Below are 17175 nucleotides of genomic sequence, written 5' to 3' on the forward strand. Positions count from 1 at the left end.
GGACCAATTTCATATCCACATATATGAAATCCCTGTGGAGGGAGTGTGGGGTAACTTACAAGTTCACCACTCCTTACCACCCCCAAGGAAATGGGTTGGTTGAGAGATTCAACCGAACCCTCAAAGGCATGATCATGGGCCTGGACGGTCCGATGAGGCGTAAGTGGGACGTCCTCTTGCCATGCCTGCTCTTCGCTTACCGAGAGGTGCCACAGAAGTCTCTAGGATTCAGCCCCTTTGAGCTTCTGTATGGTCACCCGGTAAGAGGACCTCTGAGTTTGGTAAAGGAAGGCTGGGAGCAATCTCCCAGGAAACCTCCCCAGAATGTATATAGCTACATGCTGGCCTTCCGAAACCAGACTCGGCGTTTCAGGCAACTTGCTGAGGCAAATCTGGAAGCCAGCCAGGAGGAGATGAAGCGGTGGTACGACCGGAATGCCACTCTGGTAGAGCTTCAACCTGGACAAAAGGTGTGGGTCTTGGCCCCAGTGGAGCCTTGTGCACTTCAGGATAAGTGGACAGGTCCATTTGAGGTTGTGGAGCGCAAAAGTCCTATCACCTACTTGGTGGACATGCAGTCTCCCAGGAACCTTTTGAGGGTCCTACATGTTAACCGCCTTAAGCCCCACTTAGAGAGGACCGAAGTGGGCATGCTGCTGGCCACTGATGATGGAATGGAAGAGGAGACCGAGCCTCTTCCTGACCTCTTAGTAGCCTCTGAGAAAGATGGGTCAGTGGATGGAGTTAACCTCTCACCCACCCTGACGCCCGAACAACAGGAAGATTGCCGCCACTTGCTGGGGCAGTTCTCCGATAGATTCTCCCTGGTTCCTGGTGTCACAGGTTGGTGCGTCCATGATGTGGACACAGGAGACAGCTTACCTGTGAAGCACAAGGCTTACAGGGTAACTGACAGGGTCAGAGCTTGCATCAAGGAGGAGGTCTCCAAAATGCTTGCGCTAGGGGTGGTTGAGTCCTCCAGCAGTCCTTGGTCCAGCCCCGTGGTCTTGGTCCCCAAAGCTGCTGCGCCGGGAGCCACACCTGAACTCCGGTTCTGTGTGGACTACAGAGGACTCAATTCAGTGACGAAGACTGACGCGCACCCCATCCCCAGAGCTGATGAGCTCATTGATCGGCTGGGGGCTGCCCGGTTCCTCAGCACGTTTGATTTAACGTCTGGGTACTGGCAGATCGCCTTGACCGATGGGGCCAAAGAGAGGTCAGCATTCTCTACACCAGATGGGCACTTCCAGTTCCGAGTCATGCCATTTGGGATGAAGAATGCCCCTGCCACCTTTCAGAGGTTGGTCAACCAGGTACTGGTTGGGCTGGATGCGTTCAGTGCCGCCTACCTGGATGACATCGCAGTGTTCAGTGCCACCTGGCCCGAACACCTGCACCACCTCTGGGAAGTGTTGATGGCTCTGCGCCGAGCAGGCCTCACGATCAAGGCAAGCAAGTGCCAGATCGGGCAGGGTTCCGTGGTGTACTTAGGACACCAAGTGGGGAGTGGCAAGGTGGCACCCTTGCAACCCAAAATTGAGACCATCCTGGCTTGGGAACCCCCCAAGACGCAGACCGCAGTGAGGGCCTTCCTGGGGCTCACTGGGTACTACAGGAGGTTTGTCAAGGGCTATGGAACGATTGTTGCCCCCTTGACAGAGCTGACTTCCAAGAAGCAGCCCAGGAACGTGATTTGGACTGACACCTGTCAGAAAGCTTTCGACACCCTGAAGACTGCCATGTGCACGGCGCCCGTGCTCTTGGCCCCTGACTTCTCCAAGGAATTCCTAGTACAGACAGACGCTTCAGAGCATGGTGTAGGGGCTGTTCTCTCACAGATGACTGAGGAGGGCTGGGACCAACCCGTAGCCTTCATCAGTAGGAGGTTACTTCCACGGGAAAGTAGGTGGAGTGCAATTGAGCGAGAAGCATTTGCTGTGGTCTGGGCGCTGAAGAAGCTAAGACCCTACTTGTTTGGGTCTCACTTCCGGGTTCAGACGGACCACAGGCCCCTCAGATGGTTGATGCAAATGAGGGGTGAGAACCCGAAGCTGTTGAGGTGGTCCATCTCCCTACAGGGTATGGACTTTACGGTGGAACACCGTCCTGGTACAGATCACGCCAACGCTGACGGTCTGTCCAGGTATTTCCGCCTTAGTGACGAGGAACGAGGAACCCCCTGGGCAAGGGTAGTTCTCCCCACATTTCAGCTGGAGGGGACACGTGTTAGACCTGGCACCTTGGCGTGAGTTTCCCTTCCCCTTTTTGCTGGTCTTGTCCGCTCAGGGCACTGCGCCACGGCTAATCCGTGCCGCAGTGCAAGTGCTCCCTAAGTAAAGTGTACCTGTAATTGATGTTCCTGATTGGTTTATTGGATTCACTGTCAGTCCCCAGTAAAGTGCACCAGGGGTGCCAGGGCTTGTGAATGCCAATGCTGCTGGTGGGCTTGCAGCGCTGGTTGCGCCACCCACAGAAAGCGGCTTTGTAAAATGTGTCTAGGGTCTGCCACCACAGACCCTGCGTGCAGTCTGGGACTGTCGCGCTGACTGCGCAAGTGCCCCCACTTGCCAGTCCCTAAACCTTCCCTTACCTACATATTAGCCACCCCTCTGGTAGGCCCAAGGGCAGGGTGCATTGTAGGCATAAGGTAGGACATGCCCTGATGTGTGTGGCATGTCTTAGTAGTGAATTACAGCCCTTTTCGTTTTTCACTATTGAAGGCTACCTGCTCTCCATAGGCCAGAATGGGCTGCTGGAGTCACTACACGCTGTGACCCCAGTGGACTCAGAGAGCATGGTAGAATGTCAAGTTTAGTATGCCTGAACTCAGAATAATAAAATACTTCTTGTAGTCAAGTTTATTTTAATATCCTGGGTTTGTAAATACTACTTTTAGAAAGTTAGTATTTACTGACCTGGCCATTCAGTCCGCCTCTGCTGTGTGTATGTGTTCTGCCTGGCAACAGTAAGGAGCAGGGTTGGGGAATCCCCAGAGACAGGTTGGCTGCCAGGTGGTGGGTAGAGAGGTGACACCTGGATGGGTGGGAGGAGTACACCTTGACTCTTGAATAGACCTGTGCTCTGCCACCACAAAGCCGGCGCCGCCCCCTGTGGAGCGGCTGATGTCTCTGCCCTGCTGCTGAAAGGAAAGAGCAGAGTCACCATAACAAAGTGCTCCACAAAGAACCTCTGCCCGACTAGAAGGAGAAGAAGACGCTGGAGGAGCTGGCCTGCTGCTTGCCTTGCTGAGAAAGGAGAGGAAGAGACTTACTGAAAAGACTTTGCTACTTTGTGCTTGAACATTCTCCAAGGGCTTGATCTGAGCTTGCCCCCTGAACTGAACCCCAGGACCAGTGGGTTCTCTGTGCTTTTGCTCGTCCTCCAATTCGAGCCGTGTGTGCATCCCGCTGGAAAGAGACTGCGCCCCTCATCGCCCCTCCTAGGGCCGTGACACTCAGAAGCTTGCCTGCCTCAAACCCGTGAGAGCCCCGCTCCGTCCAGAGCCGCTCTCTGTCCCCGGGCCAGGTCGCCTGCATCCCTGTCACCGCCTGCTACTGGAGCGCGCTGACCGCGCTATCACCCCTCCCGCCGGAAACCGCCCGACGACTGTGATCTACGCCGGGTCATCCAGCTGCACTGACCGTGCCCTGTGACCCCGCTTCGCTATCCCCGGACATCTCAGGCCGCGCCGCCCCCGCTGTGGAGACCCCGCTGCACCGCCGTGCTAAAGGGTCGCTGGCCGCGCCTGCCTACTTGCCCACACCTGCTGATTGAGGACCCAAGAACACTTCCGAAGCTGAGAGTCGCACCGACCTGTGCCGACTCTCCACATCACGAAAGAAGTTCCAGTATCGGGCTCGGGCCCGCAACGCCCTATTTCCCCGTTCGCAGGAGCCGATCGCTGTGAGTACTGGAACCACAAGTAACATTTGCAAGAGACCGCAAAGTATCCATTTGAAACTACGAACAAAGAACATTTGCCTGCTTTATAACCTGGTGGCATAGCGAAAACGTTATTGGTCTTGTGATAAGTCTGCTGAGATATATATACCTATTTTTACATAAAGAAGCGTATTTTTTATATATATCCAAGTCTGGTGTCCGTTTCTGGGGGGATTGATGTATTTACTGTGTGTGTGATTGTAAGTGCTTAACCAACAACGCCTGAGGAATCGCCTTGGCTGCTCACGCCACGCACCTAGAGGGTGAGCAAGGGTCATTCGCGAGGGGTTATCCTGCGCCCTGACGTGGAGGAGAGGGTTCCTGCTTGACACAAGGGCAACCTTGCGGCAACCAGAGATCCCCGACTCTAACAACAACACTCACAACATGCCACACTGGAGGCAAGAAGGCACCATGTGACAGCAATGCATGAGAAAACTCAACCACAATGGCAGTGTGGAACAGCAGGTCTGCACAGTCTCCACAAACAGCAACAAGACACATGGCTGTGCAACAAAACACAACACTGACTTGCCAGTAACACTCTGCATATTCACAAGTGACAAAAACAAAAAGTAGGAGTCAGACAGAGAGCTGCACAGTGCACAACATACAACTCACACATGGGCATACAACCACATCCACAGGGATGAACAATCAAAACAACAGGCACACAACTCCTGGGTGACACATGTGTGTAGTTGACAGTGCAGAGGCATGTACACATCAACACTCCCCACAAACTCACCCCCTTCACACTGCACACTACCTTGCCATCCAAGAGCACAAATGGAAAGTAATCCATGGGACTAGGATGACTGGCCATCACAAGTTGACCAAACACATACACCACTGGGCACACATAAAGGAAGAACAAACATACATGATGACCCTGGACAGCCTGCCTTCAATACTGTTTGCAGAAAGCCACTCTGTGCTGGCAGTGCCCCCCAACCTGGCATGTGTACAATATAGCCAACATGAACTAATTAAGTAAATGACTACTGCTAACCATTCGAAACTGACACCATTACCCACACAAGTATCTGGGTCAAGAAGAACTGAAGACCCTGTCACCCCTGAAAAAAAGAGAGTAAGTGAGCCCAAACATTGACTATGTTGAAGTGCCACACAGCCCATGTGGCACAGTAAACCATTTACACACAGCAAAATAACTTTATTCAGTAAGGACACTGACAAAATAGACAACAGGAGCAACTGTCTTTATTCACATATTGCACAGATAGGTACCATGAGAAGAGAAGAGCAAGGCACAAGATGCAGAGCATGTCCATAAGAAGCTGCACAGGCAGGGGGCACATAGCAGTGAATGACAAGGCCAGTGGGCAGGATAAAGTGCAGACTGGGTCCATGAGAAGCTGGACAGGGAATAGTTCAACACAGCAAAGAGCAACAAGGCCAGTGGCCAGTTCAGGGTGCAGAGTATGTCCATAAGAAGCTGCAAAGGGAATAGTTCAACACAGCAAAAAGCAACAAGGCCAGTGGCCAGTTCAGGGTGCAGAGTATGTCCATGAGAAGCTGCACAGGGAATAGTTCAACACAGCAAAGAGCAACAAGGCCAGTGGCCAGTTCAGGGTGCAGAGTATGTCCATGAGACACTGCACAGGCAGGGGGCACACGGCAGTGAACGACAAGGCCAATGGGCAGGACAAAGTGCAAACTGAGTCCATGAGAAGCTGCACAGGCAGGGGGGACACAGCAGTGAACAACAAGGCCAGTGGGCAGGACAAAGTGCAGACTGAGTCCATGAGAAGCTGCACAGGCAGGGGGCACACAGCAGTGAACGACAAGGCCAGTGGGCAGGGCAAAGCGCAGACTGAGCCCATGAGAAACTGCACAGGCAGGGGACACACAGCAGTGAACGACAAGGCCAATGGGCAGGACAAAGTGCAAACTGAGTCCATGAGAAGCTGCACAGGCAGGGGGGACACAGCAGTGAACAACAAGGCCAGTGGGCAGGACAAAGTGCAGACTGAGTCCATGAGAAGCTGCACAGGCAGGGGGTACACAGTAGTGAACGACAAGGCCAGTGGGCAGGGCAAAGTGCAGACTGAGTCCATGAGAAGCTGCACAGGGAATGTGTGTGACTGTACCTTTCCAGGGTCAGCAACACAGTCAGGGGGCAACAATGTGAAGTACAGGTCCACCTGTGTGAGAGACAGGTGTGTGAGGGTGACTACCACTCAGACTTGGCTGTCAGGCAGACTGGGAGCTGGCTGTGTCTCGGGGACTGTCGGGGCACTTGACAGGGAAGAGAGCGTAACAGCTGAGGTAGAGCTATCAGTGGCTTGGCAAGCTGGAGGGCTGCTTGGACCAGGTGGTGTAGTGGCACGTGGAGGTGGAGTCATGCAGACGGGAGACACGGTGTGGCTGGGAGATTGTGGAGGGGTGCCCTTCCACTTCTTGGGGATCCTAAATGGCTTGACTGACTGTGGATCAATGGGAAGTGGTGTGGGCACAACAGGAACACTCACCACCACAGCTGCTGCAGGTACAGGCACTGGAAGCCCCTCTGTTGATGTGCTGGACCCAGCGGAACGCATTCCCTGGCTTCGCCTCTGCCCCCCTTCCCCTGTTTACTAGGTGTAACCCCTACAGTGCCCTCCGGCCCCTGCTTCACTGGGCTTGGAATGGGAGTCAAGTGGTTGGTGATTCTGCCTTGGAGCCCTTCCTAGGTGTACCCTTGGCATGCACCACCTCCTTGATGGGCACAGGCACTGTATGCTTCTCTTTGCGAGATGCTTTTGGGGCAGGAGAATCCTTGGATGGGGATGCCACTGAGGCATGTGCGCCTGAGGTCTGCTGCTTTGCTTTTTGTCCACTGGTGTCGCCTGATGGACATTTCTCCCTGCGCTCTGGGGTGCCTTTGGTCTTCTGTGGGGATGGGGTCTGCGCCCGGGACCTCTTGGGTTGCTGCTGCTGTGTGCTTTGTGTGCTGTATCGTGACTTGGACGTATGTGGACTGTGGTCACTATCGTCAGACGTGGCCACTGCCAGGGGGGTGGACATAGGGACCGGAGCTGGACTGTGAGTATGTGCCTGTTGCAGGGCAGGCGTCACTGTTGATGACAAAGCCTGAACTGTCCGGTGCAGCCCACCCACATCGGAATGTATGCCCTCCATGAAAGCAACCACCAGGGCCAATTTCTTGTCATGATCAATTAAGGCATTGAGGAGAGCTGTCTGGCCTACACACAGCTGGCGCAAAAGGTCCACAGACTCAGCACTGATGGCAGCAGGGGGGACAGGGGCAAGGGCAGCAGTGCCAGGGGTGAAGGACACTCTTCACCTCTTACTGAGGCGGACACGGGCAGCACCAGAGGAAGTGGCTGGGAGGGTGGGCAATGGCTGCTGTGTGGTGAAAGTCAATGCAGAGTCCCCGTTTCTTTTGCCCTTCAACATGGATGCATCCCCGCTGGCGTCGGAGGATGTGGTGCTTTGCGTTTCAGGCTTGGATTCCTCCAGAAGACTCCTGTCCCCCTCTGAGGCGCTGGTGACATCTGTGTCAGTGGGCTCCTGGGCAGCTGTTGTGCTAGTTTCACCCCCACTGTTGTTCGTCTCCTGTCCCTCCATGACCACAGGTGATGCTGCATGAGAGAGAGAGATGTAGGGTCAGGTCAGTGGCAGCAACAGAACAAACATATGCAAGCAATGCATGACAAAAGTTGACCAAATCTACATGTTGCACACCACCCTGTGCAATCACATTGTGCCAACTCACTATATAGACTCAAGCAGTGCCTGGAAACTGGAAACTCAGGCATGAGTGAGCCATGTGATGACCACACAGCACAACACCCTGCTTGTGGCTCTGTTCAAACAGACACACAACTAGCTCTGAGCACACCTAGGGACATGATGGGGGCACAGTACTTGTTGCCAATGACAGATCTGGATGGAACAGGAGGGGACAACACAGACCCAGACTACAACATCACAGTCCACAATGGACATTAGCCCATGCCACCCACCATGTCGTACCCTGGGGACAATATAATGCTGCACATTGCTGTAAGATGTGTCGGCCTCCCCAATCTGGGTGCATGCAATGTACGCATTGATGTACGCACAGTCAGATCGGGCACACTGCCGTTCCCTCCCATGGGATTCCCAAGACTACCCCAATGCAGTAGAAACACAGAATATAATGTGAAGGCACAGCATCCAAATCACCTTTGTCAGTACAGGTATGGCAAATGCATGCCACCAATGTGAGAAGGTGGCCTGATATATGCTGTCCACTAGTTCTAGTGGGCACATTATATCAGTCCAAACAATCCCTTATGGTGAATGGTTAAAGACAACCTTTATTGAAAGCTATCCTAGTGGTAGATATGGAGAGCAGCCTTCAGGCTAAGCCTTGAAGGAATGTAAAGCAGCTTGTTTTACCAGTCTATAATCTCTTGAGAGATCAAAAAAAGGACAAGCGCACCAGGTATATATTAAAAATATATGTATTTAAGATAGAACACACCCCTCTAGTCTCTTTATGAGACTGAAGTCCGAAGTACTTTGTTTACAAGTTAGAAAGTATCAGTAATATCACAAATACACGTTTGGGCCCTAGGGACATACCAAACCATATACCAAAAAAGTGGTATAAGAACCACTACTGGAATAGACACAAGGCCTAGAGCCTGTAGAATCGCTGGGACCCCAAGGAACCACCCAAGGTAGTGACACAGGGGACCCACAGGGACTGTATGCAGTGTGTAAACACAACCACGGGTTCCCGTTAACTGCTATGGGCAATGTCGCGGTTGGAAATTTAAAGATTAGGGACACTTAGAATCGAGTCAGGACCAAACTCTTTTGGACTTAAGAAGTTCTAGGGCTAGCACCCATGGGAGCACCGGAGAACTCAAGTTACCTCACCCAGGGAAGCCGGGTGCATAGGTGTCTTTTGGTGTCGGGTCGCGTCATCGATTTCAATGGAAGCCTGCAAAGAACTGCTGCTGCCATGAAGAGGAGAAGTGTCCGAAGAGATCCAAGCCTGGATCTAGGATGGAAGGATGGAAGGAACCTGAAAGCAGAGGGGACAGAGTCTGGGTCACTAGCCAGTGACCGAGGGCAGGATGGACCCATGCAAACAGATGTCGGGCGCTTCAGGTGAGTTGATGGGTGTCTTGACTCTTCAGCCACGAGGTCCAGGAGGCGTTGATGAAGTCCACGAGCCGGATTCGAGCTGTCCCACAAAGTTTGTCGAGTGCTGTGGAGTCGGCAACCAGAATGGACCCAACAAGCCTTGGCAACGGCAAGCCACAGGAAATCAAAGAAAGGACTGCGGTGCAGACCAGCAAGGTCTGAGGGACTCACCCAGCAATGGTATGTCAGGGTACGTCAGGAGCAACCAGGAAAGCCCAAATAGAAGAGGAGTTGCCTTCGTGGGGACCTGCTAGCCAACAGGCTAGTGATCGCAAAGGAGCCTGGAGCGGTCGCACTTGAAACTGGCCCACGGATCACTCGTTCAGTGGAGGCCAGCAATCTTCGGTGCACGAGGTGCTCAAGGCTGGGGCTACTCGAAGCCCAAAGCGCAACTTAGAGCAGGACCAGGAAGATGCTGTTGCTGCAAAAGGTCACGGTGACCAGGGGTCACGGTTCCACGTCACCCACGATTGCCACAGGCCCCAGCTTTGCTGTGGACTCAGGGTAGCCTAGGGGAAGTCTGGAAATCCACCTCTGGTGATGCCAAGACTTCGGCATCCGGCGGGAGCTTCAGCGATGCAGACCAGTCAGTGCCTGCCAAGCAGGGGAGTCACTCCTTGACCCCAAGGGAGATTTCTTCAGTCTTCTAGTCAGGATAGAACGTTGAAGGTCCAGGATTTATGTTGCAGAGTTTCCTCCAGGGTAATCTAAAGTCGCAAGGACTGGGTTCCCATACTTATACTAAGTTTGGGGGTTGGACATACTCTAGGGACCCACCTATGGGAGGGTTTGGGAAGAGGGGTGGTTACACCCATTTCCTTTATCCAGTTTCACGCCAGAGCAGGGTTAGGTAGCCCCTGCAACCGGTTTGAACTGGACTATGCACAGGGACACCAAGTGTGCCCCCAGAGCAGGACTTCAAAGCACCAGAGAGTGCTCCCGCCCAGCCCCAATACACATCTGCCTGTCTGGGGAGGTGGTTACACCTCCCTTCAACAGGAAACCTATTGTCCAGGCCTCCCCTGCTGGAGTTTCGGTCAGCAGCAGGAGGCCAGACCCGTGTCTGTGGAGGAGGCATCCATTTTGTGATGCCAGGGCTCAGGAAAGTCCTGCCGGGTGTGCCCAGTGTGAACATGTCTTTCCCTCTAGAAGGGTGGAATGCTACCCCCAATGCCAGAACTGGCAGGGGGGTAGTATTCCAAAGTGTTTGACACCAAACACGACATGTTTTGATGCAGACATTCCAAAGTTAGCATTTACCGCGAGGTTATAATGCACTTAAGAGTATATGGTATGGCTGTATCACAGAACAATAAAATGTAGGACTAGTCAGCGCACTCACACTTTTAACAGTAAAGCATCAAATCTTGAACAAAGGAATTCAATGAAGTTAAACTTAATTAGACAAAATATGGCATTCAAACCGGATCAAAGGCAGCCAACCCAGAAGTACAAAAAAAGAGACAGGTGGACTACCACCCGTATTCCGGATGCACAGCACTGAACAATGTTTGTTAATATCAACTTGCACATACGTTAGATAAATTAGGAAACAAAATACAACAGCACTTATGCTAATAAACAAGTTTTATGTTCATTTGATTTTTTATAAAGAATCATCAAGAAACAATAAATTAATAAGTGAATTTTTCACACATGACAGTTAAACTTGTTTGCATAAACAAGAACATGGCTATTAACCAATAATGTTTAACTCAAGAACATCAGCAAAAAACATAACTGAAAATTATCACTGTTACAAATCCTGCCCAATGCATTTCAGGATTATCAAGAATCCTTTCTTCAGGGGCGTCTGTAAAAAATAAGAGAAAACACCAACTTATGTTGATACGCTGTGGTCTAATAAGCAAAGTTTAAGCGCAGAAGATGCAACGTACATGACCAAAGTGGTGGAATCATGCTCATACGTATGTAACTCAGACAATTGTCTTTACCAAATAAAGAAAAAGTTAAAAAAAATCAGTGCGCAAAAATTCTCTGGCTGACCAAGTGTGCAAAAGGACAGGCAGAGTGAATAATAAAGGACATGCTGAATAGATCAAACCAATTACCCCAAGCCGAAACGTGAATAAGAAAGCAGAAAAAATGCTCCTAGGTGCTGGTGATGTAGCACTTACTTGTGTGCCAAATTCTTCAATAATGTTGCTGATGAGTGATTATCGAGCAACCCCAATCAAAGCCTAATGAATCGACTGTGATTCTGAAAATAATGGGAAAAGCGCCAATTATGAAATGACTAGTGCGATGAAAACAAACACAACACTGTGTGCTTAATGTTCTCACAGTGAATTGTGCCCTCGAGACCTTCAAGTGCAACTATATCTGTCGTCTTTAAGCAAACTGCCAAAGCAAACGAAAACTTTGTAAGACCCAAAAAAAACAGTTCTGGTAATCTCAGCAAAGAGAAACAAGCACCACTTAAATACCTGAATGTAAAACTCAACCGCTTCTATGTAGACTTGATCCAACACTGAAATTACAAACGGGCTATGACATGATGGCACTTGACCAATGTTGTACAATGAAAACGCACAACCTACGAGAAAAAGAAACAAACACCACGCTGTTGAATATCGCGTTGGTAAGCCTGTGTACAGCCGTTTCTCAAAACCTGAATTAATGTACAGAAAATAAAGTCCTGCTTACCACTTTTACTCCGAAAGATAGTGAAAATTATTCCGATTGAAAACACCGTCTCTAGGGGAATTTTATGTCAAGACCGGAGGCTCCTATTATGCTTACTTTTCTTGCTTTATTCCCAATAGCAGCAAGATAAAACTACGACTCCCAGAAGGCTTGGAGAAAGAACTACCAGCCAATGGGAAACAAAGAAACAAATACTGACCAATCACAACCAAGGTAATAGTATAAGGTCTATCGTGACTGCGAACAGCCCTCTTTTCTTGCTGCTCGCAGTCAAGATAAGTACCTTTTATGTTATTACCATTAATTGTGACTTAAGTTTTGAATTGTGCTTTGTTTATTTTATCACTAGGCTTTACAGCGTATATTCGCTGCTTCTGTTACCTCGCGCTCCTACGCGAGTTCATGCCTTCGGCTTTACCGTTCCCCCCCACGCGCTCTCCGCGCTTTCCCTGCCCCACACGCGCCTCTCTCACCGCTCGCTCTCTTCGACGGTGGCGCAGCGCTTTGGAACCTCTCCTCAGCTTGACGCAGCTGTTATCGGCTCACGCTTCGCTTCCTCAGTATTTGTGGTTTCCTGTTCCCTGGATTACACGCCCCTAGAGGGAGGAGTTTTCCTCATTTTCACACGCCCATTATTCTTTCCTCACAATTAACCCTTTCTCTTCGGGTTTGTGCAGTTTTCTCTATATATTTTCACCATGCAAGTTTCAAATGAGCCAAATGATAATGAAGGTGATGAGTTTAAGGAGGATTTAAGTTCTTTTATTAATTCCTCTGTGGAATCTGCTGTTGAGGCTTCTATGAAGCGTTTTTCCAAGACTATGGAGAATTCTCTTTTGAGCTTAATGACCAAAGCAATGGCCCAATCTGCGGGGGATAGCAGAAAACTTACAGTGGTACACTCCAAGGTTTCTTCTTTGGCGTCAAAGGTGGTTGGTGAGTCTTCCTCACATATGACAGAGGACGTGGTTCCTCCCAGGCCTCCTGTTCAGGAGGGGTTAAAAAGTCTAGCTGGCAAGCGTAAGGCCAAGTCCAACAACCTGGAGGTACCACAGAAATTGGTCATTTCTACAATTTACGATACAGATGACGATATGGGTGACGCCAATGACCTTGATGATGTTTTTGACATAGTAAACCCATCGTCCCCTCCTAAGAAATTAAAAGTGGATGCTTTTGCATCGGAGCAGGTGCTTGACCCAGAGGGTACGCCCCTTTTTGACCCTGCTTCTATCAGACACCCCAATTCTACCGAATGGTTCCCTATTGATCACGTGGGAGAGTATATCACCTCCAGACTTCGTCTGCCTTTAGACAAAACTGTAAGAGCTAAATTAAAGTCCGAGTGTCCGAAGCCCTCTCTCCCTTCTCATATAACTTCTACCCCTGCTATCGATCAGCCTCTCCTCACTTTCTTCTCAAAGTTTGGCAAGGACCCACGCAAAGGGGTGGACAAGGCTTGGTCTTCCTGCCAAGACAAACTGCTTGATTTAGTGGGACCGTTGGCCCGCATTTTCGATTTGGCTGAATCAGCTCGCCTGGATGGCTCAGAACTTAATCCAGAAGACATTTCACTGTGGGTCCAACGCGCTTTTTGTCTCTTGGGCAACACTAATGCGGCCTTAACTCATGAGCGCCGCAAGGGCCTCTTAATCAAATTAGATCCCAAGCTGGCCAACCTTGCCCCCCTTGATCCCGGTGTCAAGGCCGATGGTCTTCTCTTTGGAGATTCGTTAGTGAGAGATTTAAGTCGGTTCGTCACCACCTTCGCCTCCTTGGATAAGGCGCAACAGTCCATCAAAAAGGTCTTCCCGTCTCGGGTTTTTGGCAGGGCCGGAAGAGGCAGGAGCCGCTCTACCGGCCGTGGATTCCAGTCCCAAGGCTCCCGTGGTGCCTTCAACTCCAACCAACAGGATTTCAAGCCCCAATTTTACCCCCAAAGAGGCCGGGGCTACAGAGGCAGGGGCCAACGTGGTTTCCGCCACAACAACAACAACTCTCAACAAGGTGAGTACAGTTATTCCTGTTGGGGGTCGTTTAGCTCTTTTCCTTCACAGGTGGCAGACTCTCACGGCAGATCCATGGGTTCTCGACACCGTCCAAGGTTATCGTATCGAGCTTTACGCTCCTCCTTTTCAACACGTCCTTCCTGCCCCTCTAGTGTTCTCAACAGAAATGTCCCTCCTGGTCTCCTCGGAAATCCAGGCCCTTCTCTCCAAAAGAGCTATTCTCGTTTCCCCCTTCGATCCCTCAGGTTTCCTCAGCACCCTTTTTCTTGTTCAAAAGAAGAACAAAAAGATGAGACCGGTGATCAATCTCAGATTTTTCAATCAGTTTGTGGTTTATCGCCACTTCAAAATGGAAACAATTCTTCATTTACGAGACACCTTGCGTCAAAACGATTGGATGGTCCGCATCGATCTCCAAGACGCGTATCTTTCTATTCCTATTCACGAATCCCACACGAAATTCCTCCAATTTCAATGGCAAAACGTCACTTATCGTTTTCGATCTCTGCCCTTCGGTCTTTCTTCAGCACCCTGGTGCTTCACAAAGGTAATGAGACCCGTTGCGGCTTATCTAAGATCTCTGGGGATCAGACTCATCATCTATCTCGACGACATTCTTCTCATGAACCTAGACAAACTGGCATTATTGAGCGATCTCAACACTACCCGCTCTCTTCTGTTGGAATTAGGCTTTCTCCTCAATTTAGAAAAGTCCTCCCTCATCCCGTCTCAGAGTATGGAGTTTCTGGGGTTCCGCATAGACTCTCCCTTGGCTTCTCTGTTTCTTCCACAGTCCAAGATCTCCACGATTCAAACGGAGATTTCCCAGGTTCTGCGCCGTCCTCTCATTTCTCTCAGGACCCTTGCGAGAATAGTCGGCCTTCTATCGGCTTCCATTCAGGCTATCTTCCCAGGTCCCCTTCATTACCGCGCTCTTCAACGCCTAAAGATCAGGCATCTTCGACAAGGTCTCGCGTATTCCGATCACATAGAATTAGATCTCGAATCTCACTTGGAACTGCAATGGTGGTTAAACCATTTGGAGGCCTGGAACGGTCGAACCATTTTCGCTTCCGCCCCAGATCTTGTATTAGAATCCGATGCAAGCCTGACGGGTTGGGGCGCCCGTTGTGGACCAATATCGACTGGCGGTACATGGTCAAAAGAGGAGTCCAAATTGCACATCAACTGTTTAGAGATGCTTGCAGGCTCCTTTGCAATCCAGAGTCTGGCAAAAGACAAAGTAAGTTGTACCATCCTTCTTCGCATGGACAATGTTTCTGCGGTTCGCTATATAAACCATCTCGGTGGCACAAAATCGAAAGCTCTAGCAGATCTAGCAAAAAGTCTTTGGGAATTTTGCCTTTCCAACAAACTATCGCTCTCTGCGGAATACCTCCCAGGAGACCTCAACGCTGTGGCCGATTGGCATTCTCGCTTCCTCCGGGATTCCAGCGATTGGAAGCTTCTTCCCTCCGTGTTTCTCTCCCTCTCTCAGTTGTGGGGTCCTTTCTCAATAGACCTCTTTGCTTCCCGACTCAATTCCCAGTTGCCTCATTTCTTCAGCTGGCGTCCGGATCCTTTGGCTCTGGCGACCGACGCCTTCCTCCAAGATTGGTCCCTTCACCTCAATTATGCCTTTCCTCCTTTTCTGTTGATCAACAGAGTCCTATCGCAAGTGCGTCGCCAAATGACGTCTCTGGTGATAGTAGCTCCCTTTTGGCAGTCCCAGATTTGGTTCCCGTCACTCCTGGAATTGGCGGTAGACTTTCCCGTCCTTCTTTCTCCTTTCCCCAATCTTCTCTCGGACCCTCAGGGCAACCCCCATCCTTTAGTGGTCGACCAGTCTCTGACGTTGTCCGCCTGGAAAATCTCCAGCCTTCCTCTTCTGATTTCGTCATTTCACAGGAAGCTTCAGTCTTTATTAGTCGGGCATGGGCCCCAGGCACCTCCAAGGCTTACAAGTCCGCCTGGTCTCTTTGGTCAAGCTGGTGTCTACAAAAATCTGTCGATCCCGTTTCAGCCTCTTTAAACTTTATGGTTAATTTCTTAGCCTCTGAGGCTAGCTCCGGCAAATCCTATCGTACCATCAACCTATACAGATCTGCCATTTCTCTCAATCATGCCCACATTGATGGAAAACCTGCGGGGGCTCATCCCTTGGTATGCAGATTGCTAAGAGGAATTCGTTTTTCGAAACCGCCTTTGGCTAAGTATTCTAGTTTATGGGATGTCAATTTGGTTTTGCAGTTGTTTTCTGACTGGCCTGACAATTCTGCTCTTTCTTTGAAAATGATTTCAGCTAAACTTACTATGTTACTATGTTTAATTTCCATTAAACGAGTATCTGATGTGAAAGCCTTAGATGTTTCTTCTAGACAGTTTACTCCTACCGGTGTGATGTTTCATATTCACAAACGTACCAAGACCAATTTACATTCTGTGTTCTATCCCTATTTTCCCTCCAATCCCAAACTGTGTGTAGGTCAATGTTTAAAAGTTTATGAAAATAAGACCTCTGCTCTCAGGACTTCCTCCAGCTCCCAACTCCTGATTTCTTTTCGTAAACCCTTTCATCCTGTTTCTGCTGCTACTTTGGCCCGTTGGGTTCGTTGGGTCATGTCCCTGGCCGGTATTGACGTCTCCGTTTTCGGAGCTCATTCCACTAGAGGAGCCATGGCTTCTAAAGCCTTTTGGGCTGGCTCCCGTCTGGAGGATATCCTGAAGTCAGCAGATTGGTCTAATGATACAGTGTTCCGTACATTTTATTGCAAACCTGTTCTTACTGCTTCTTCTTTGGTGGTTGATATGCTTTAAACAAGCATAATAGGAGCCTCCGGTCTTGACATAAAATGTAGATTTTCCTAATAGATTATGACGGAAAGTCTTAATTTTATTAAAGACACGGAGGCGAGTATTATCCCGCCACAACACTTCTAACTGGTGTTCTCCCTCCCCACAGGAACTCCTGCGCTGCCACCGGCATCATCCTGAGGTCATCATGAATTCTACCACGATCGTTCCTTCTGTGACGTCACCTTCCGTCCTTGGATTTGACCTTCTCTCCGAGTCTCCTCTGGTGGTCTTCGGAAAAGAACTTTTTACGTGGACTTTGACTTTATGCATTTTGTTCTCTGTTTCTCCTTTATTTTTGCATTCTCTGTAATTGCTCGCATAAGAAAAGAGGGCTGTTCGCAGTCACGATAGACCTTATACTATTACCTTGGTTGTGATTGGTCAGTATTTGTTTCTTTGTTTCCCATTGGCTGGTAGTTCTTTCTCCAAGCCTTCTGGGAGTCGTAGTTTTATCTTGCTGCTATTGGGAATAAAGCAAGAAAAGTAAGCATAATACTCGCCTCCGTGTCTTTAATAAAATTAAGACTTTCCG

At 50.0% G+C, this 17175-nt stretch overlaps 1 protein-coding gene across 1 annotated transcript in view; it reads left to right on the plus strand.

Moving 5' to 3' along the window:
• LOC146862852 (uncharacterized) overlaps nt 1-16953 on the plus strand; it is a 53542-nt gene extending 36589 nt beyond the window's left edge. The window contains exons 3-5 of the mRNA XM_085643116.1: nt 12456-13785; nt 15841-15950; nt 16750-16953. Coding sequence (XP_085499242.1) covers nt 12456-13785; nt 15841-15950; nt 16750-16953 — 1644 coding nt within the window. The remainder of the gene's footprint in view (nt 1-12455; nt 13786-15840; nt 15951-16749) is intronic.
• The last annotated feature ends 222 nt before the right edge of the window (nt 16954-17175 follow it).

This window comes from Triturus cristatus, chromosome 2_2 (genome assembly GCF_964204655.1).
Source record: "Triturus cristatus chromosome 2_2, aTriCri1.1, whole genome shotgun sequence".
NCBI classification, from domain to species: domain Eukaryota; kingdom Metazoa; phylum Chordata; class Amphibia; order Caudata; family Salamandridae; genus Triturus; species Triturus cristatus.